Genomic DNA, 21989 nt, shown 5'->3' with positions numbered 1-21989 from the left:
AGGATAGTATGTTGAACTGCATTTTAAACACTTTGGATAATAATAAGGAAATTAACAATATAAAAATAATTAGATAAATTATTGTTTATTTACAAGATAAAGTTGAGTTGCAATAAATAAAAGTGAACAACAAAAAAGCAAAAGCAAAGAGTGGACAAATTTAGTAGAATAGTATAAGGATAAGTACATGAGGAAAAGATGTAAAGCCAAAGGAAACTCCAAGTAAAAAAGAATGAATTAATATAATATTTTATCTTAAATTCATACTTGCAAACGGAAGCGTAGTGATAGATCACGTAATATAACTAAGACGTAACAACTGCTCTTTTGCTCAATAGTGGTTACATTCTTATTACGACATTAATTCAATCTTGATCTCCGTGTTTTAAACAAGTAGGAGCAAAACTGTCAAAGAAGAGGAACTAATGTGAGTAAAGATGGAAATTGGATTCCAGTAGAAGAAATAGGAGCTGGAATGATTTACTGTTTAATCTGAGAAAACAATATCTGAAACTATATTTAATCCTTTCCAAATTTGCTTCTATAATACCATTTGTGTCTCTAACCAAATTTCCCAATATATGAATGCGAGTGAAAAGAATTTCACCTTAAAATTTCTGATGTTTCACTAGATGAAAAGAATTACTAATTATTTTACCAATATTCAGAGATATAAATGGACAAATATAGTTTATTCACAGCAATTCTCATGTAAGCACATCAAGAAATGCAAATGATAGCTAAGCCAAATTCATTAGTAAAATATATTTGCAAGGAAAATAACATTATAACTTCCATTAATTACAGTGTATAACTTTTAAATTATCTATGTTGGGGGACGCCTGGGTGGCTCAGTTGGTTAAGCGTCTGCCTTCAGCTCAGGTATGATCTTGGGGTCCTGGGATCGAGCCCTGTGACGGGCCCTCTGCTCAGCAGGGAGTCTGTTTCTCCCTCTCCCTCTGTGTGTGTGCTCTCTCTCTCAAATAAAGAAATAAAATCTTTAAAAAATAAATTATCTATGTCAGACTATAGAAAAAAACTATGCTGCTTATAAAATTTCTTGCTATTATAATTATTTCAATATTACAAACAAGGTGAACGAGCATTATCCTTGTTCTACCTGCACCAGTTCTTCAACGGTAAATTAAAGCTCTGAACTTTAAGACTGTAATAGGCAAGACATATAATCCTAAAGATGTTTTTGGCTTTATGGAGCAAGTAAATAATGGATCAATTAAATAGGTTCAGTCAGTATTAATTAAATATGTAATGTGGGTATAGCTTGAAAGAAAATATTTTAACTTGAAGTCTAGAAAAATTCCCTTGACACAAGGTGTTCTTTCCGATCTGAATATCAATCAAAATTGTATCCAAAACTTGAAAGTATTACAAGTTTGAAAGATGGCACTTATATTAGCCATGCATTGCTGTGCAACAAACCATCCCTAAACACATGTCTGACAAGAGTTGTTGATTATCTCTCACAATTTTGTGGGGAAGTAACTTGAGAGCAGCTTTGAGCAATTCTGGCTTTGGGTCTCTTACAAGATAGCAGTCTTAGAGATTGCAGCTGGGGCAGCAATCAGCTCAGGGTGTGATGGGTCTGGAAGACCCATTTATGAGGTGGCTCGTTCACGGTGCTGGCAAGTTGGTGCTGGCTGTCAGTTTTATTCCAATGTGTTTCTCCACAGGGTTGCCTGATTGTTCTCACAACGCGGTGTCTGGCTTCCCCCAGAGAAAGCAATCTGAGAGACTGAGGTAGAAGCCATAATGTCTTTTACTGCGTAGGCCTTGGAAATCACGCAACACCCCTTTCACTGTATTCTATGAGTCACACAAGTCAGCCCTAATTAAGTGTGAGAATGTTCCACCCAAATGCTTGAATACCAAGAAGCAAGGATCGTTGGAGGCCATCTTGGAAACTGGCTACCACAATACTTACAATTTGTTGGATTACTTTCAAGCACAGAAATTATTAGATATTAAAAAATGAATTTATGTATTTTAGAAAAAAAAAAACTTCTAAGTTTTATTTATAACCTGAATCTACCCACTGAACTTTCCCATTGTTTCCCAACAGATAAGCTGGTTTCTTTGTCATCTCTTAAATATGGCATTTTTATTTCCTACTCTGTAGTTTTGGTCACATTTTTCTCCTTTTTAGAAAATTTAATAAAAATTTTGGGGAACATGGGTAATTTTTTTCTTCAAAGTTCAGCTGAAGTTGTACCATCTGCATGAAGCCTTATTTATTAGTTCTGTCTACAATGACTACCTTCTCCTTAGAATTTCTATATATACTATTCTTAAATCACACAATTAATACTTAGTGAGTACTTTTCATTTACTTAACAGACGATAACTGAATGCCTCCTATGTACTAGGACTATTCTAAGTGATGGCATAAAATCAATGATTTATTTCCCTTACCAATCCAAAGAATTTACTTATATATCTTATATTCATGGTACTAATACTTCATATACTAACTCTGTAAGTGTATTTTCAAGTTGGTAAATGTAAGCTTTTTAAAATGTCCCCAAGCATACATTTTCTGTGTAAAAAATGTTTTATAGAAGCTAATTCAGCTTTGGAAGTATATATTCAGCTATTTTTTTAAATTCATAGAATGAAAAATCTATTTCTTAAAGTTTTAAGTTCGATTTACAAATGATATAATTCTGTTTATTAATAAGCAAATTTAGCAATCACTTTAGAGACATTTTAACATTTAATCCTATTTATATATTTGGTTAAATTCCCTTAAATATATAAAATTCTATTAATAAGTGGAAAATATTTAACTTATACCAGTTTGCCTGCCTTTTAGAATTTTGTAGAGATCTTGTATATAAAAATACTTTGTAAACTTCTAATTAATGCATAAATATGGCATTATTGTTATTAAATCATAAGGTCAGATGTGCTTCTGTATTAAAATGATTTGATAGAAAACAAAACACTTGGCTTTGTTCATAAGTACTTTATTTTTTTTATTTGAGAGAGAGAGTGAAAGAGAGAGAGCACAAGTGAGGGGACGGGCAGAGGGCAAGGGAACAGACTCCCCGCTGATCAGTGAACCCAGTGGGGGGCTCGATCCCAGGACCCTGGGGTCCCGACCTGAGCCAAAGGCAGACGCTTGCTTAACCAAATGAGCCACCCAGGTGTCCCTGTTCATAAATACTTTTAATAAATGTTTTTAAATAGTACTTTCTTACGCTGAATTAGATGGAGATTGGAGAAAGTTGAATTTAAATGAAATTAAAGACCTCAGGAGGATTAAACACTGTTCCAACGCATGAAAGCCTGTCTTGAACACAAGAAACATAGCAGGCAAGCTTTGGTTTGGACTTCACAAGACAGGTTCCAGCCTCAAAGAGGACATGTCTAGGATCAGAGATCTTGAGGTGCGTTGTTAGGCATGAGTTCTCAGACCAGCATTTAGTCCAGGAGAGCAAGATTAACAAATCAAAGAATGTGTATCAAATAATCCTAGGTAGTAACATCTGACAGAAAGCTAGCTCAACACAAGGGGCAAACTGGAGCAGGAACAAGTCCTACGTGGAAAGCTTCTGACCCTAAATAAGTAAGGGTGAATAACAACCTAAAATTCAAGAGAAAACCAGAATGAGATTGAGAGGAAAATGATAACATCTAAATTAAAGCTTAAAAGTATACGGTGTCCAGGGGCGCCTGGGTGGCTTAGTCCTTAAGCGTCTGCCTTCAGCTCAGGGCGTGATCCCAGCATTCTGGGATCGAGCTCCACATCAGGCTCCTCTGCTATGAGCCTGCTTCTTCCTCTCCCACTCCCCCTGCTTGTGTTCCCTCTCTCGCTGGCTGTCTCTCTCTCTGTCAAATAAATAAATAANCCTCTGTCAAATAAATAAATAAAATCTTTAAAAAAAAAAAAAAGTATACAGTGTCCAAAAAAAAGCATGCAGTGTCTTCCCTGTTCTTAAGAGATTTGTACTAGAGATGTGGGGAGGGGAGCGGGGGGGGGGAGGAGGATGGAGAATTCACAAATAATGTATGAATAATGACAATAGAGATTTATTTGCTAAAAATAGATTACTCTTGTCATCAAATACTTCAGAGGGCTGCTGATATTTCTCTCCACAGCTTTTTTTTTTTTTTCTTGGTATTTCTTAAGATTTTCCAATTAAATATATTCAGGTTCTGTTATATACTAATTACTCTTAACACCTTAAGGAGTCTTATCATCTACCCAATAAGACAGCTTATTTCCCTTTTAATAGATCCCAGCTTCAATTTTAAGTTTCTTAACCTCAAGCTCTGTATTTAATTCATCCCTCCCAACTTTTGCTATAATTATAAAAGGCTAACATAGATGGAAAAGTGTAAAAATATAAATATACATATCATGAATAGATATTAGCCAGAACCTGGTGTAATTATAACCCAGATTAAGAAATAGAATATTCCCAGCAATGCAGAAACTTCTAGAGAATATTCTATGAATTACATCCCTCTCCCACTGTTCTAGAGGTAATTTGTAGCTAATCTGATTTATGGTAATCATTTCTAGCCTTTTTTTAAATAGGTTTACTGTCTATTTGTACACCTGAATATGATAGAATTTAAATTTTTGACTGTTCTTAAAGACTTTACATAAATTGCAACATGTAGTATTTTTTGTTTTGTTTAATGTCATATTTTAAGATTTTTATTTTATTGATTATAGCTACAGTATGTTCATTGTTGCTGCCTATGGTTTATTGAATGAATAAACCATAATTTACTTATTAATTTTGTAATTCATAGACGTTTGAGTGTCACTAACTTTTGTTTATCATAGAAAATGTGCTGCTGTGAGCGTACTTGTATTTCAATTTTTTTTTTCCAAAAGTGAAGTACCTATTTAAGACTGCCAATTTTTTGTTTTGTTTTGGGATTGGGTTGTTTTAATTTTCCTTACTGATTTGTAGTTTTTTCTATATATTCTAGATGCATCTTTTTTTGGTCAGTTATATCCATGTCAAATAAACTTGTCCCATTTTGTGGTTGTCTTTTCACTTTTTTTGTTTTTAAAGATTTTATTTATTTATTTGGCAGAGAGAGAGACAGCCAGCGAGAGAGGGAACACAAGCAGGGGGAGTGGGAGAGGAAGAAGCAGGCTCCCAGCGGAGCAGCCTGATGTGGAGTTCGATCCCAGAACACCGGGATCACGCCCTGAGCGGAAGGCAGACGCTTAACCACTGCGCCACCCAGGCGCCCTGTCTTTTCACTTTTGCTGTTATTTCTTTTGATAAACAGAATAATTAATTCTAATGCAACAGAATATATATCCTTCATTTATGGTTGGTGTTTTTTGTGTATTTTCCTAGAATAAAGTTACACAGATATTCTCTTACATTTTCTTCTTAAAGATTTAAAGTTTAAATTTTACATTTACAACAGTACATAATTCATCTGGATTTGGCTTTTGTGTATGGTGTTACATAGGAATTGATTTTAATTTTCCCCAGTGCCTACCTGATTGTCCCAGCAGCATTTATCAGAAAGTCCAATCTTTTCCCACTGCTCCATTGTACCATCTTTGTTCTATAACAAAGATCCATGTATCTGTAAGTCTGTTTAAGTGCTCTCAATTTTATCCACTAATCTATGTGGCACCAACGCCACCATTGCTTGATACTTGTACCATGCACCAATTTGACAGTTTTAATGACTACATCTTTATTATGGGACTTGATAACTGATAGAACAAGTTCTCCTTTTTTGTTTTTCTTCCATAAGAATTACTGTCAAGAGTTTCTTGACAATGCATGTCCATATAAATCTTATAATCAGCTTCTTATATTCCACAATTAAATTTATTAGGATTTTAATTGGAATTATATTGAATCTCTAGGTCTATTTGGGGAAAATTAGCATCATTTAAATGCTGGGTTGCCCAATGAACATGGTTTATTTTTCTAAATTTCAAGGCTTTCTTTAGTCTTTAATTTCAGTCAATAAATTTCATTATTCTTCTTTTAAGAATCATGTCTATCCTAAAAAAATTAAGCATATCTTTTATTAGAATTATTTGTAGGTACTAGATGTTCTTTTTTGATGTTTTTGTAACTTGTACTTTGCTAAATTTTCTTTTTCATATAGCTGTGGCATAGATAGAAATACAATTAATTTATATAAATTCTATATCAAGAAGCCTTAGTTAGGTCTTTAATTCTAATAAGTTATCAGTAAATTCTTGTAGATTTTCTACTTATACAATCATACTATATCATCTCCAAATACTAAGTTTTTATTTTTTCTTTTCCAGTTATTATAATATTTATTTTTCTTGTTTTACAGTACTAGGTAGCATATTTGGTACAATGTTTTATAACAGTAACATTACTGGGGGCCCCTGGGTGGCTCATTTGGTTAAGCCTTCAACTCTTGATTTCTGCTCAGGTCATGATCTCAGGGTTGCGAGACCAAACTCTATGTGGGGCTCCGCACTTAGCACAGAATCTGCTTGAGATTCTCTCTCTCCTTCTGCCCCCCCCCCACCGCTTGCGCTCTCTAAATAAATAAACTAAATCTTAAAAAAAAATAGTATTACTGGACAAGATTTTCTTGTTGTCATTCTCAGAGGGAAAGCTAACAATTCTCCACTATGCACGATAATTGCTGTGGTTTTTGAAGTTATTCTGTCAGATTAAGAAAATCCCTTATAGTCTTGTTCCTTAAATGTTTTTTATGAAGAATAATACTGAATTGTTACAGGAGTTTTTTTGGCATTTGTTCAGATGACTATATGTTCTTCTCCTTATTCTGTCAATCTAGTGAATTAAGTTGATCGATTTCCTAGTTAGTTGGGGTTTTTGTTTGTTTTGTTTCTTTGACGTACTCTCTATGACTGACGGGGGCTCAAACTCACAATCCTGAGATCAAGAGCCACAAGCTCACTGTCAGAGTCAGCCAGGTGCCTTGATTGATTTCCTGGTTTTAAACCAACTTCACATTGCTAATATAATCCCAGCTTGGGCACGTTTAAGTAACTTCTTAATGTTTTGTTGTATTTTAAATCTTTTTTCACAATGAGGTTGGCCAACACCATTCCTCTCTCGTAATATTCCTGTCAGGGTTTGATTTTACCCATATGCTAGCCTCATAAAATAAATTGGGAGTAAAACTTCTATTTTTAGTCTCTGGAAGAGTTTGTGTAAAACTAGATTTATTTCTTATTTGAATGTTTAGTATAATTTTCTGGTGACACCAACCGGGCTCAGATTTTTCTTTGTGGAAAGATTACTAATTGCCAACACAATTCTTTAATGGTTAAAGGTCTACCAAACTTTTGTATTTCTTCTTTAGTTTTGAGAGGCTGTATTTTTTTCAAAATTTGTTCAGTTTATATAAATTTCCAAAATTATTGACATAAAGTTTTTCATGATATCCACTTAAATTTTTAGCAGCAACTATAGTGATGTCATCTTTCTCATTTTGCTTGTTTCTTCTCTTCTTTTTCCTGATTATTATCGGCAGAAATTTAGCTTAGCAATCTTAGTACATATGGAAATTCTTTGCATTATGTATTTCTTTTCTATTTCATTAACTTTTGCTCTTACTTTTCTTATTTTCCCCCACCTACTTTATTTGGGTTTATTTTGTCCTTTTATTTCTTCCTTTCTAATGTGCAAATTCATATAAGAGTTCCCTCTAATCACTGATTTAACTCCATCATATACATTTTGGTATAAAATATTTTATTTCTTTTCATATTCAACATATTTTCTAATTTCCATCATGATTTTTTCTACAATCTATAGGTTATTTATAAAAAAATGTTTTAATTTCTAAACGTACAGAGAATTTTATCATTCTAATTATACTATTGATTTGTAGCACAATTACATTTACAAAGTTTAATGCAATTAAACTTTGAGAAAATATACATTCAAGTCTTTAATTGTTTCAAAGGAAAGATTGGCACAGGAAAGATTGGCACAATATGTGAACATTAAAGTTTTATTCGGTTACTAATATATGTGAAATTGCAAAGTTGTGAGACAAATTATCATACAATTTTTCAAATAAAATATCTAAAACCTGCTTTGTGGACACTTGAATCCCATTTTTTTTTTACTCTGGAATATAAAAAGAATATAAAAGTGTGGTGAGAGATACACAGATATTATTTTATAGGAAGCTGTCTTTGCAAAATACTTCTTTTGAAAACCATTCCCAATTCCTTCACCCCAAAGGAGCAAAGCTTGTCTGGCCTGCTATGCAAACCTACCTTAATATGTGGTCCTTACAGGTGAAAGTCAAAGGGACAGACTCACACCTGGAAAAATCAACAGAGTGAAAGACTGCTGGCTAGCTGCATTGGTGCAGGACCAGGGGAGTTATTACTATGTTGAGCATGACTTCCCCAGCAGAGATTGTTCCAGAAAGATACATGTGACTGGCTCCAGTGGATCAAATGAAGGGAGAGAGTGAGAGAGTGGACTTAGAGCTGTTTTGTGTCCTGTTCCTCAGAACTATGTAGAGTTGGGCACTTTTAGCATCATGAAACTCTGGGGTAACAGGGGATTACTAGTGCTTTGGAAGGAGTAACCAGTGGGGTCCCAGAATAAGGATCCATTCTTAGGAACCAAAGAGCTGCAAGGGGGAAGAGGCCCAAAATCACACCTTTGAAGAACCCATGGAGATGCATCACTCTACAGGCTCTGGGCACAACTTAGGGTGCCAGGTCAAGTAATACCTTGCATTCAACTTTCTTACTCCTTCCTCACTCCGTTCCCAACATCTAATGGTCAGAAAGGGACTGGAGAGGGGACAGGAAGCAGAAAAACAGAGATACCATAAAGAACCCACTTTGTAGAATTCCATCGCACAAAGACATGAGCTATAGGAGAGAATTTTCAATTATTATTTTGGATTGCATATTCTAATTTGGAATTGATATACACCACAAACTTAGGTTGTCCATAGAATACTGTTTCCTTCTTAAGAGTGAGTAAAAAAGCAGTGGGCCTTCAATATTTTCATCAAAGGCAGGAAGTTCATATTTACCAGATAAATTGTAAAGAGATGGTGGGAAACAAAAATAGAATAGAATTTTAATCAATTTTATGATTTGTAGCTTCTAAATTCTTTAACTCATTTTGTAAGTTTTATACTTTCTTAAGACTAAGAAAAAAGAGTAGTAATCTGTGCCACGTTAACGATTTATAGCTATATTTCAATAAAAGCATTCTTATTTTTGAAAAATGAAACAAGCTGGTGACTGTAATATGTCTTTAAAATTCCGAGATTGAGCTAGCAAGCCTAATCAATAGTAGGAAACTGCCCCAGAACCCTGTCTTTTCAAAATCCATTGGATCACCACAAACACGGTGATATGTTTGCACATTACACACTTAATGCTTCTATGAAATCCTACAAATTCTATGAAAAAGGTGAAGGAGTTAACCCCAATGCCCAGAGGTTGGACAGAGAGGTTAACGGTATTTAAGTGCACATATCTTTGTACATTCCACAATTTAAAGGGGTATGAATTATTCAAACTGTATACTGTCATGCGGGAATATGGGGCCTGGAGTTACCAGAAAACCTGAAAATGAGATTGTCAGTTTCCTTCTTTGTTGCTATTCTGTGAAATTTTCTTATTTTTAAATATTTTCCTGTTGTCACAAAACACCGTGTGTCAACCACACACCTACAGATTATGTCAGAGGACCCTCGCCTGTGAACTCTGGAAGAGATCCTGTTGAATCCTCCCTGTAACTTACCCACTTTATTAAGTAATGGCAGGTGATAAACCAGTTGACAAATTTCAACTTGTCATTTTCTAACACTCAAGTTTTCCTGCATCTCTAGCAGATATTTGTAACGTCACAGCTTCTCGATTTCTTCTTATGTTTCCAAGATATTTATTAACCTTGGTCATTTAATTCCCCATACCTTCTCAAGCTCCTCTGGCTCTAACACTTCTCTAGGAACCAGAAATATTTGTGTTTGGATTGTCAAAAACATCCTGACACCACTTGAAACTTTGATGGGAATATTGTAGCTGTTTCTCGAATCAGACTATTATCCGAGGTGGTTAATCTTGAGCAACAAAGGGATAGAGGCCCACGGTCTTTCAGTGTTAGTGAAAATAGGAAGAAGATTAATAGAATGGAAAGGAATCAATATGCTCTTATAAAGAGTAGGGAATCTCCTTACAACGGGATGGTACCTATTAGCCTATGGAGATTTCAGCTCTTCAATTAATATTTGTCTTGGCCAAATCTAGTTTCTATTATACTAAACTAGCATTAAAAAAAATCACACTGAGTTAATACCAAAATTCTCTCTGCAAGCACTAGACCCTAGCACTTTAAAGGCATTTAAAGGTAAACACCTCATCATTTTGTGGGTAGGTGGCAATAAAAAGAGTTCAAATGACGAGTCAGGAAATTGGAGTCTAGTCCAGGATTTGTCAGAATGTATGTCCATGTACTAGTGTATAAAAATTATTTGTATTAATTGCTGGAAGCATAATTGTTTGGATTATACTGGAAGAAGTCTTGGGATCACAGGGGTGAGCCCTAGGAAAATCCACTTTTAATGGGCACCGTAAGTAATTATTATGAGTAATAGATGTTAAGACCTACTGATCTCAGTTATAGTGTGTGTGTCCTTTGGCTCTTCGACATGAGCCCCAAAACAGCAGCTTGTACAATCCCCTAGGTAATGGCAAGGATTCAATGAGATAATTGATCAATAAAGTACTTTGAAAAATGTGCAGTATTTTGCAAATGGAATGGATGGAGAAATGAAGGACTAGCACGAGATTTAATGGTAAGAAGAAAAAACCCAGGGTGCCTAGATGGCTCAGTCAGTTAAAGCCTCTGATTCTTGGTTTTGGCTTGAGTCATCATCTTAGGGTCGAGGTACCAAGCCCCACCTTGGGCTGCACCCTCCTTAGGGAGTCTGCTTGAGATTTTCTCTTTCTCCCTGTGCCTTTCCCCCGCTCTCTCTCTCTCTCTCTCAAATAAATAAATAAAATCTTTTGAAAACAGAAGAAGAAAGAACCCTACTGAATACCAAGTCTATAAAAGTGGCTGGAAGTCCTATGGGGAGGGCTCTTACCAAATTGTTAGAGCTTTTGTTACATACCCTTCTCCCTCCCTTTCTCGTTCTTGTTATTTCCCCATTCCAACCCTCTCCCAGAGGCTTTCTCTCTTTCTCCCAGCATGTGGTACCTTCTCAGACTCCTTTAATCCCATCTTTACTCTCAATCTTTTTCTGGATGTCTATGAATTTCTCTTTCTCTCTCTTACTTTCTTTCTCTGTCCTCTTTTTTTTTTAAACTCCCTCCCAGCAACACGTCTCTAAATTATATACAAATAATAGCACAAGGAAAATGGAAAAAGGTGTCTTTTACTGATGTGTACTCTGAGAAAAGTCTCTCATGGCAGAGAACTGATCCTTTACATGAGAATCAGATGATTTTACAGCCCTATCTGAAAATTCCTGAAGGAAACAAGCATTAGGGAATAGAAATGAGCATCTTGATTCAAAATGAACAAAGCTAGGAATAACAGGATGAAAGTGAAGCAAGATAACTTGAGGCAAAATATACAGAAATTGCTTGTTACAGAGAGATCTTACGACTGTAGATCCGGAAGAAAACTTCAGTATCATTTAGTCAAACTGCAATCCTATTATTGCTGGGGAAATTAAAGACTTTAGAGACTAAAACATTTGCTTTAAGCAAATGCTTTAAGCAAGCTTGTGGCCCTGGGTAACTAAGACCAAGAACTCGTGGCCCCTGGTAACTAAGACCAAGGGCTCTTGGCTTAGCCAACAGTACACTCCACCATTGCACAGGGCTGGCTTGTGACACTAGTCAGAGCTAAGTGAAAAAAAAGATGTTAAATTGACAAATATATGCATATAGCTAAAGTTGACTTTATGTAATATAATGGTAAATGATGTATACATTGTAGGTGTTTTGTGTCTTTATTTAGCAAAGTAAAAACCTGTTAATTCCCTGTCAACTGTCCAAAGGGCATTTGATTATTTACTGATCAATGAAAATTTTAAAACCTGGGAATAACTGAATTATCTAATGCCTTTGCTTCTGGATAGGATTAGAATAAAGTTAATTACTCAACATAGTGAATGAAGACCTCAGAGTTAGAGCAGTAAAATCTGTAATCAATGCATCTTTACAACTGCATTTTCATAACTTTGCATTTTGGTAGGATGAGGAATAGTGTGATCTCAGTGTTTCAGAATTACCAATGAACGATACATAGAATTACAGGACGCCGTTTTGTTTCTTGCGAGCAAGAGACAGGAATGACTCAACACTTTCATTCTGATAGTCACACCACTCCTATATGATTTGAACAGTCAATATAAACCAAATGTGGGCATTTTCTGCTATTTATACAACAATAAGATCAATTTCATAAAGCAAAGCAAAGCAAATCAGTTCAGCCGACGAAGGACGAAGAGAGTGTCCCAAAACGACACTCACAATTTAACCGCTATACAGGCCAAGGATAGAAAATAAATATTGTCTTCAAGTTACTGAAAGCAAATCCAAGAATGCCTTGTACATTTTCAACTCTGCTGACTTTTGAAGAAATACAGTTCTCCAAATTAAAGCAAGAGCTGGTTAGTAAGCGCCACCTACGTGTCCAAAGAAAGTCCTAGGGGAAAAAAGATCAATTGGACATTGTCTTTGTTCCCAACAGATTGACATTCAGTTAGGTTGTAAATGGACTCTAATAAAGGTTTTTAAATGGTTGGTAGCTTTGTCATTTTTCTTTCTTCTACTTTGAACATCTATAGAGTTATAAACTTTAATTAATATAAACCTTGTACTCAACAAATGAGGCTGTTGGAAAAAGAAAGAGGAAAAGAAAAATAATAAGAAGCTTATGGATTCACATAATTTCATTAACTTAATCCCCAAAATGCAATTACTATTAATAAATCTCTAATTAGTTAATTCTGCGCATTTAAAATGGCGGGTCTCAGTTTTTAAAACTGGATTTGCGGGGAGAGATAGTTGAAGGATGTCTCATTGCTGGAGAGAGGAGTTGTCACAATGGCCATGAGCTGACCAGTGCAGGAGTGGCCTCTGTGCCCTAGCGACAGTGTCTAAGAGCTCAGAGTTTTTGTCCTCACACTTGACGAATGCCAGAGAGGACGATTTCACAATTCATACCACAAAAAATAATTTCTTTTCCCATTTCAGTTAAAAATAAGCTCAACGTGTGATACAAATGGTTTTCTGTGTTTTATGTGTGTGGCTTTTTAATAACCCAAGCATCGTTTCAACACATGGCTTCTTGAATGTGTAGCAGCCATAGAAAAACATATAAAGCTGTTATAGCCAAAAGAGCAAGGGTGGAATGGCAGTTACAGACCCAGCCAATAAGGAAAAACTCTCAAATTTATGAAATGTCTTCCTACTTATCCCTTGATTCTGTGAGTTAAATGTTAGCTTACATATTAATAACTAATATTTAAATAGTAATTTATGACTTACAGAACGCTTAAAATAGGTTTTCTGATTTTCATGTAACTCTAATACTGTGTCAACAAATATCATTTTTCTCATATTTAGATAAAGAAACAAAGGCTAAAGAGTATGTAATATCTTGGTCAATTTCAGCGTACTAAGAAGCTAGACCCAAACTTGTTTGTCACATTCAAGTCAAGGTTCTTTCCACCAACATATTCCACCTCTCAGATTAAGCAGTGCTCAATGCTTGAAGACAGGTAATAACATGTGAGGATTTTGACAATTCTCAGACTACAAAGTTAGAATCCTCATTACAAACAATATAATTTTATTTATGAATTTCAGTGATTAGTGAGTTAAATAACTTACAAATCTGAAAGACACTTTGGAGAATACAGTCTGAACATATCAAATGGTGCCTGTATATATTGTGATTAAAAATATAACTTGGCAATCACCTTTCTAGTATCTCATACCAATTCTTCCATGAAAAATTTTCATGTGCTGGTTTTTCACTTTGTGAGAATTAACATTACAATTATTTAACTATTTGCTGATTTTGCAATAGAGTAAATTTGGAGATAAGGCGGTTTACCTAAGGAATGGGATTTAATAAACTATAGGGCTCTGAGTTCCAAAACTCAGCAGACCTTGTAGAGTCCTCACACGCACAACACTGTGTTGGGTGCTTTGCGTACCTCTCTTAACGTGATCTCCCTAACACTCCTACAAGGTAGGCCCTGCACTCATCCCATTTTACAGCTGAGAAAGCTGAAGGTGAAGGAACTTGCCCAAGTTCACAAAGAGAGTAAGTGGCAGAGCTGGAATTTGAACCCAGGCAGTCTGGCTCCAAAAGAATTATAAATGTGACACTAAGTGATTAATTCATTAATAGTTATTTCCTTTGCTTCTTTTCTTCTCCTCCAAGTCGCATATTAGCTGCACTCACATTTATATCACAGCCAAGTACATTTTTTTTCCAACTAACTTAAGGGTAGGTAGGCAAATGCCTACAACTCCTTTCGATGCATCCTCTACTCATTAATTGAATCCAGAGTATGATGAGGACCATTATCACTAAGCAGACACTCATTTGTGGCACTTAGTGTGTGGTACAAAAGTGCGGAAGATGTTAGGAGAGGCAGTGGTGGCTTCGGAATTACTGAAGTGGCAAGTCCCTATCCTTCCTCTCTTCTATTAGAAAAACTCAGCGTGCTACAATTTCACCACCCTGGAAGGCAGCAAGCTATAAGGAAGATTTTGAAGAACAGCATCCCCTGGTTTGATTTTAAGCCACATCACTCTAGTATAATTTTATAGCCTCGTTTCCTAATTGTCAAAATGGGAATCATAAAGTCAGTCTTAAATGTTGTGATGGAAGGAATCTGTGTAAAGGGCCAGGCACAATGAATGGTAGATGTCAGTAGATGTTGTGACAATACTCACCTGGGTTAACTTGGACCCGATCCAACTGAGTCTGGGTTTTGACACAACTAGTTTGGGTTCAAGCCAGAACATGACTGAATAGACGGGTGTAAAAAGCAGTTCATATTTCGGGTTGAGCAGCACCCCGAGAATAAAATCAATGACTTCAACATTTTCAGCTACCAACCTCACAATATAATTCATTACTGACTCTATACAAACAGGCAAATGATTGCTGTAGAACAGGGCCTGCTTAGAATATTGTTGAACGTATTCAACAGAAGATTGATAAACTTTTCATTTGTTTGTTTTTTAAATGAAGAGGAAGAAAGATAGTGAATAATAATTGGAGTATCAGAGAAACTGTCGCAATCTATATCTCGACATACACTATCGTTCAAACCAAAATGTTCCTATCAGGAAAAATAATAAATCCTTTCCCCAGAAAGTGGAGCCTGAGACAAAGGCTCGTGTGCAGACAGTTTGTAAAGGAGAGTGAAGTCAGGGAAAGGAATAGAGGACTACAGCAGTGAAACGGAGCAGGAATAGAGGAGGAAAGCATTCATTCCCTGGCTCCACTCCTCCTTCCGGCAAGAGCGGTCTCATAGAGGGCTTCTGTCCCTGCACTTCCAGCTCAGACATACAACAGTACCAGCTGGGGCTCTGCAGGTGACACATGCCTTGGTATCAGAATAGCAGCAGACAGGAAAGTAAAGGATATATATTCACTCGAGGCAAGGTACTGTCAGGCTAGACATGTGCGTAGCAGGTTGCCATAGCAATGGCTGGAGTAAACACAGCCAGAGAGGGTACAGGGAAAAACACAAGTGTCGAATACTTGTCCAGTGGCTGCTTCTATTTGGAGCCTAGTTATGATTATCTCTGCTGATATTTCTATAAGACATGAAACTTCTATTTAAGTTTAGAAAAGTATTTTTCTTGTCTTTTCTTTTTTTAAAATGATTTTTCTTATGGTTGTCCCAAATTTGGGAACCATACAGTGGCCCTTTCTGTATGTAACTGATGTCACTAATGGTTTTCATGTGGACACTGATGTTGTGTCTGCAACAGTACCAAAAGGATCTTGTTTGCTAACTGAAAGAGCTTCTTTTAACACCCAACAGGCATTATTATCCTATTATCCTACCCTGATAGAGCGATAATGACCCACAGGAATTCAGTAACAGGAAAGGAGGCACTTACTAACAGGAATTGAATGTCCCTTAGAGTACATTCCTGCTTTGACAGTCACCGTTTAGAAATGTGCATCTCAAATTGTTCTCAAAGATGAAAAGGAAGTTGGAAAGTGATGACCAAAAAAAAAAAAAAAAAAAGAGGCATAGAAGTTACTTGAATTAGATAATTATCCACAAGTTAAAATATTTACCTGAAGCTTGAAATGTACCTTCATCAGTGAAAAGGAAAGGACGGGCAATGATCCAGTACAACAAAAGCTTTCTGAAACCCTCATATGTACATCATCTTTTCCCCTCAATTATCTGAATAATTAAAATTAGCAAGATGAAATCACCAGAGAACTTACTGGTGACAACTGTTATGAGTCTCTTGAAAACAGGAATTCTAGAATGACCACTTCTACTTTTAAGCAGAGACTATTAAAAAAATAAGTCCTGGAAAAAATGAATGTTAAACAAATGGTTTGGGAACTAAATAGTTTCCCATTGGATCTGTTTGCATATTGGTTCATTCTTCCCATAATACATCACTCATTTTAGGTAAGATTTTCTGAAGGTGATGAAGCTGAACAGAAGTAATAAGTAAGCTGATCTGTTTTAGAGCAACTCATATGCGATCTAAAGTAATACAAGAATTAATGATGTGTGGTATTTATTTTTCTTAAACTTCCTTTTTGTGAACTTTGCTTTTTAAAAAAAGCCATTTTGTATATTTTTAAGAAGTTGGTTGAGAAGAAGATTTCTCCTTCACATTTCTAACTTTAAGAAGATATTACCTAAAGTATTTTATGCCCCAAATGGAAAGGTAGAGCCAATTCTTTTTAGGTATTCTTCCTCCCAAGGATTATAGTCAGAGCTGTTTCTTTCCCCAGATTTGGCCAATTACTGTCACCTGTACTAGGTTGTCCATCTATCCCTATCATCTTCTCTCCTGGCTAGATTTTGGTAATTGGCTTACCTTTGATAAAAAGGCCATTTCCCCCTTTCCTCCTCTTCGGTGCCCATTTTCATAGCCAGGGATCAAAGTAATCCACTTGTATTCATGTTATATGCTATGAGTCATATGTGTCCATAATCTTCTCACAAGGACAATGCAGTAAATTGGTAAATTATTGTCATTGGAAGAAATTAAAAATGAAAAAAATGAAGGTACTTGTATCATTCATTTAAATGTTCATTCAGCTATGTCCTTATCATATATTTAGAACTGTTACTGGACAGAGGCACCTGGGTGGCTCAGTCAGTTAAGCGTTTGCTTTTGGCTTAGGTCATGGTCCCCGGGTCTTGGGATGGAGTCCTGCTTGGGGGAGGGGGGGTCTCAGCTTAGCAGGGAGCCTGCTTCTCCCTTTCCCTCTGCCTGCTGCTCCTCCTGCTTGTACTTTCTTTCTCTCTCTCTCTCTCTCTCTCTGCCAAATAAATTAATAAAATCTTAGGGAAAAAAAAAAAGAACTGTTATTGGACAAATATATATGGCCCTTACTTTCAAGGTGCTTATAGTCTGGTAGAGGAAATAAGATATGTCTTTAAATAATTATGATAGAATTAAAAAAAACAAGTGCCATAAGAGAGTTAGAAATACGAGCATCTAGGTGAGAAATAATTTGTTTTTCTATGTTATCAATTCTACGATAAGCAGGACTAAGAACTCCTGGGATTCAATAGTAAAGAACACTCACCCCCTCATCCAGCTGCAGGGGCATTCCAACTACCCATGGATTTTAATTTACCCCGAACATCTCTATTTAAATATCTTATTAGGATTTCAAGCTCACCATGTCCAAAGTCAAATACATCATTTTCTCCTTAAACTGTCTCCACCTATCTTTCCTTCCCTCTGTTCCCAAACCGTTTCCCTACTCCTAGTGTTCAGATAATCCTCTGTATATCACAGTCACTTTCTTCCTCATTGCCAGTCAAGAATATGTCAAATCACCAACTTTCTACTTCCTTTAAGCGCTTCCCCAGATCCTTCTTTTCATTTTATTGATAGACTTTCAGACTTGCAATAACATTTGCACTATTTTCTTTATCTTTTGTCTCTCCTGATTGCACTAGTCTAATTTATATCCTGCTGACAGATTAATTTTCCCAATTTATAGCCCCAATCATATAACTTCCACACTCAAACACGTTTAGAGGCTCTAAGCTAATTAACTATCCAATTTTAACTATTGACTATTACCTAGTCAATATCTCTCATTCTGGTAGTCAACATATATCCTGAGGCTCTATTTCCAACATTATTTTCCAAAACTTACTTATGCCCAACCTGTGACCTCCTTACTTGTGTACCCTAGAATATCCTGAAATTTTCATGTTCCTACTCAAGAAATCCCATTGATCAGAAACCTTTTTTCAAATTTTAAAGTTTATCATCATTTCCACTTTTATATGAAGCCTTTACTAATGCCCCACACCCAAAACTAAGCTCCAGACCATTCTTTACCACTTAAGACCTGCAATGTAATCAAACTCATAATTACTTGACTCCTTTTCTCCCCCATCATTTCAAGGGCCATGGCTAAGTCTTACTGTTCTCTGCAAATCTATAGCATTTAGCATAATATCTGTCTTTCCATCTGTTTTATCCTTTTTCCCCCATGAAACTGAATGTTCCATCACTAACAAATGAATGTCTCCAAGCAATGATTCTTCAGATACCAATAAAATGATGTTTGTTCCTGTTTGCAAATGCCTGATGCATTTTAATCTTTCCTAAATTAACATAAAGTTCAAAAAGGAAATGGCGCTGGGTAAGCACATTTTTTTCTGCGCCTCCCTTCTCTTGGGATCCCTCTTCATTTAAGTTCTCTTGGTCCTGAAAGTCAAAGGCTCATCGATCTAGGCTTAAAAGCCACGGGAGGGGGCTGTTCGGTTTTAAATACAATTTAGAAAACCTTGGGAAAGAATGACAGTTCTTTTTCAGGAAACTCCCCTACGTATTTCAAAAGAACAGCTTTCCAAACTGGAGATGGTAAAATATTATACCACCAACCAAGTAATAGAATGTCACTCACTGCTGTGTAGAAAGATTCACTTGATTTTCACAACGAGCACAAAAGACTACATTGTATGTATTTAGATCTGAGACTGACAAAAATGTCAGAAGGAAAAAAGAAGAGTAGTCAATTTCTCTAAAAGATCATTATTTAGGAATAAATCACTATGCAAAGAAGCAGGGATCTCCTTGACAACTTGTGAATTTAAGGCCGATGAAATGCCTCCCTCCTCATCCTTAATAATCAACTCTGCTGATGAAATATGGTAAGTATTCTAAGTTTGGGGAACATACAAAGCTTTGAAATCAATGTGTTTCCGGTACAGGGGGTTAAGGAAAGAACTTAATAAATCAGCTTAGGAAATGCTTCATTTCCTGCTCCCTATCTGGGAAGGGAAACATAAAACAGGCAGAGCCAGGTGCAACGAAATCATACACCTGGATGGAAAATGTCTTCCAGCTCCTTCCAGGCACCACTCGGACGGTCAGCGTATCCTCTTGAGCTAGAGCTTCCTTTTCTCAGAAATATGGAGTAGTTTTTGCAGACACTTTCCTTAAGTTAACAGGGTTGTTGGCAGAAGTTGAAGGAGATAGTCATTATGCAATTATTATCTCTGCTTAAATGAGAAATTATCCTACTTGGGTTAATAGTTCATTAGAAGGAAGACACCATTAATGAGCTGGGCTCATGAAGTTGGTATTTTCCCAAAATGCTTATACTAGGAAAACCTGCCAGGTCATCTCTGGGTTGTCCTCCACCTTTCTGTCTTCCTTACGGCTAGGTTTTGCAGGCTGATTCTATTGCTCCTATTTCATTTTGCTTTCAGAAAGACACGTAATCTAGTTGGAGTTGAACAATGCCAGGAAAGTCGTGTAGTTGATGGTGCTTACAGACCTGGAATGGGGAGAGCAGTGGTTTGAGAGCAGTGTTTTTCATGGCATCGGGATTTCCCATACATATGGAAGAGTTACTTACAAGCTTATGCACTGATTTCTGCGGCCCTTCATAAATACTCTTTATTTTAAAAAAATCAGATGCTTGGTAACTCTTCTAAGTTAGATTTTCTGGCCTTCGTACCTGCTGCAACTTAACTCTGGAAATGCCAAGGTGCACGATAAGCAATCACACATGATTTTGAAGTGTTTGGGAATCTGTTCTAAATTTATACATGTATTTTGGGAAATTAATGATAAATATCACTGGAGGAGTGTGCATAATTTTTCCTACACTATTATTCTAAATTAGAATTTTTGTAGGCAGCAAATTTTGAAAAGAGCACATGCAAAGTAAAATTAGAACTGATTGTTTTCCAGGGCTCCTCAGAATCAATATTTCCCAACTGTGTTCTTTTATGATAGCTTGTACTTTGGTTTTCACACTTATTAAATTTGCCTTGTATTAGAATTACATATTTGTTTTTCCCAACACTACATTTACCACTGTGGGTAAGGACAATGCCTTAATCGTTTATGTATTCCTTGCACTGATGATACATAGCAGGATCCTAATAAATAGTCATTAAATTTAATTGCTTACAGGGAATCCCTCAGAAAGGGCTAACACAGCCGTATATAATAATTTCTTGCAACTTGTCGTTAATATAGTCAGGACTTGTAGTGCTTCATATATATCTTTTATCTGAATTTCTGAAATTGCAATCAGTGGGTAGGATTTTTATGTCTATAAATTTCTGAAATGTTGTGCAAAATGTTGTGTGTATATGGGTAGATATGTGCTTATTTCCAGAGCAAATGTTATTAACTTTAATCAAATGACTCTCCTTTTTACCCACCCTGCCCCCTTGAGATATTAATATTCACTTCCCCAGGCAGCTTGATCCAGCCTCTTAATTTATCAAAACCAAAAGATATTTGGGTCAAATATAGGCCAGCATCTGCAATGCAGTATTTCTGATTACAGCCTTTCACCCATACTTGACAATCTTGTTATTTCCAGACTTAATGCCGGAGAAAGAGTTTTTTGAGAAAGAATACATTTGTAACCAGCATTTTATCCCCAGATTCTTGCTCCCCCAAAATACTATCGTGTATTCTCAGTACCTTTATTGTGCCATCAAATCCACTGCAAGGCCCCTGCACCAGCAAACATTTCCTTTCAGTGAAAACAAGCATCCTCTCCACACACTCCCAGTCAACACCCACACACTCGACTCAGCAAATGAATTGCTGCATCCAAGTTTCAGGGGAAGATCCCTGAAGGTAAACTGAGGCTAAGAGTCCCCTACTAGTGATTTCTGATCCACACCGTCCGAGGAATAAGAGAAAATGGTACCTGGGTCGTTTCCACTGCTACGAAGACTGGGCAGAAGAAGACAAAGGATGGTCACTTGAAGGAGTTTCATGGTGCCCGTGGATCGTCTCAGTGGCGCTTCTCTCCAGAGTCAGGCAGAGACAATTCCCTCCCAGCCTGGCAGGGCCTTAGCAAATGGAAAAGGTGTGCTGCATGTGAGCAGCCGCGGCCCATTCCCACTTATTTCGGGGGCTCTGATAAAGAACGGGAGGAAATACACACACTCCCTTTGGGAGTTCAGCAGAGAGGAGATTTATTGTTTCAGTCCCTTACAGGAACTTTTTTTTCTCTTCCTTTGGCAGCCACTTGTGTTTTTGTTACTACATTATTTTGTTCTTCTTCAACAAAAAGGTCAGGGCGGGTTCTGAACAGAAACAGATCTTTCTTGAGAATGGATCATACAGCTTTCTAACTTTTGTTTTGAAAGTGTGTTTCGGACTGGTTATAAAAAGGGCCTTATTAACCAGAGACTCGCCTTGGATAAAGAGGCATTAATCCCCTCAGGGTTAAAGTTTAGAGCAAAATCCACTAGGAATCAACTTTCTTCTTTTTTTCCAACTTGAAAGCCAGATT

The 21989-nt window shown here is 36.4% G+C and overlaps 1 protein-coding gene across 2 annotated transcripts in view; it reads right to left on the bottom strand.

Annotated features, from left to right (window-relative positions):
* EMCN (endomucin) overlaps positions 1–21663 on the bottom strand; it is a 95653-nt gene extending 73990 nt beyond the window's left edge. For both annotated transcript variants that reach the window (XM_002916488.4, XM_019796682.2), the window contains exon 1: positions 21399–21663. In XM_002916488.4, coding sequence (XP_002916534.2) covers positions 21399–21468 — 70 coding nt within the window. In that variant the 5' untranslated portion in view covers positions 21469–21663. The remainder of the gene's footprint in view (positions 1–21398) is intronic.
* Positions 21664–21989: the final 326 nt, after the last annotated feature.

Source organism: Ailuropoda melanoleuca, chromosome 11 (genome assembly GCF_002007445.2).
Source record: "Ailuropoda melanoleuca isolate Jingjing chromosome 11, ASM200744v2, whole genome shotgun sequence".
NCBI lineage: Eukaryota > Metazoa > Chordata > Mammalia > Carnivora > Ursidae > Ailuropoda > Ailuropoda melanoleuca.
Note: the sequence above shows the minus strand (reverse complement) of the source record. Positions and strands in the feature narration are given on the sequence as shown.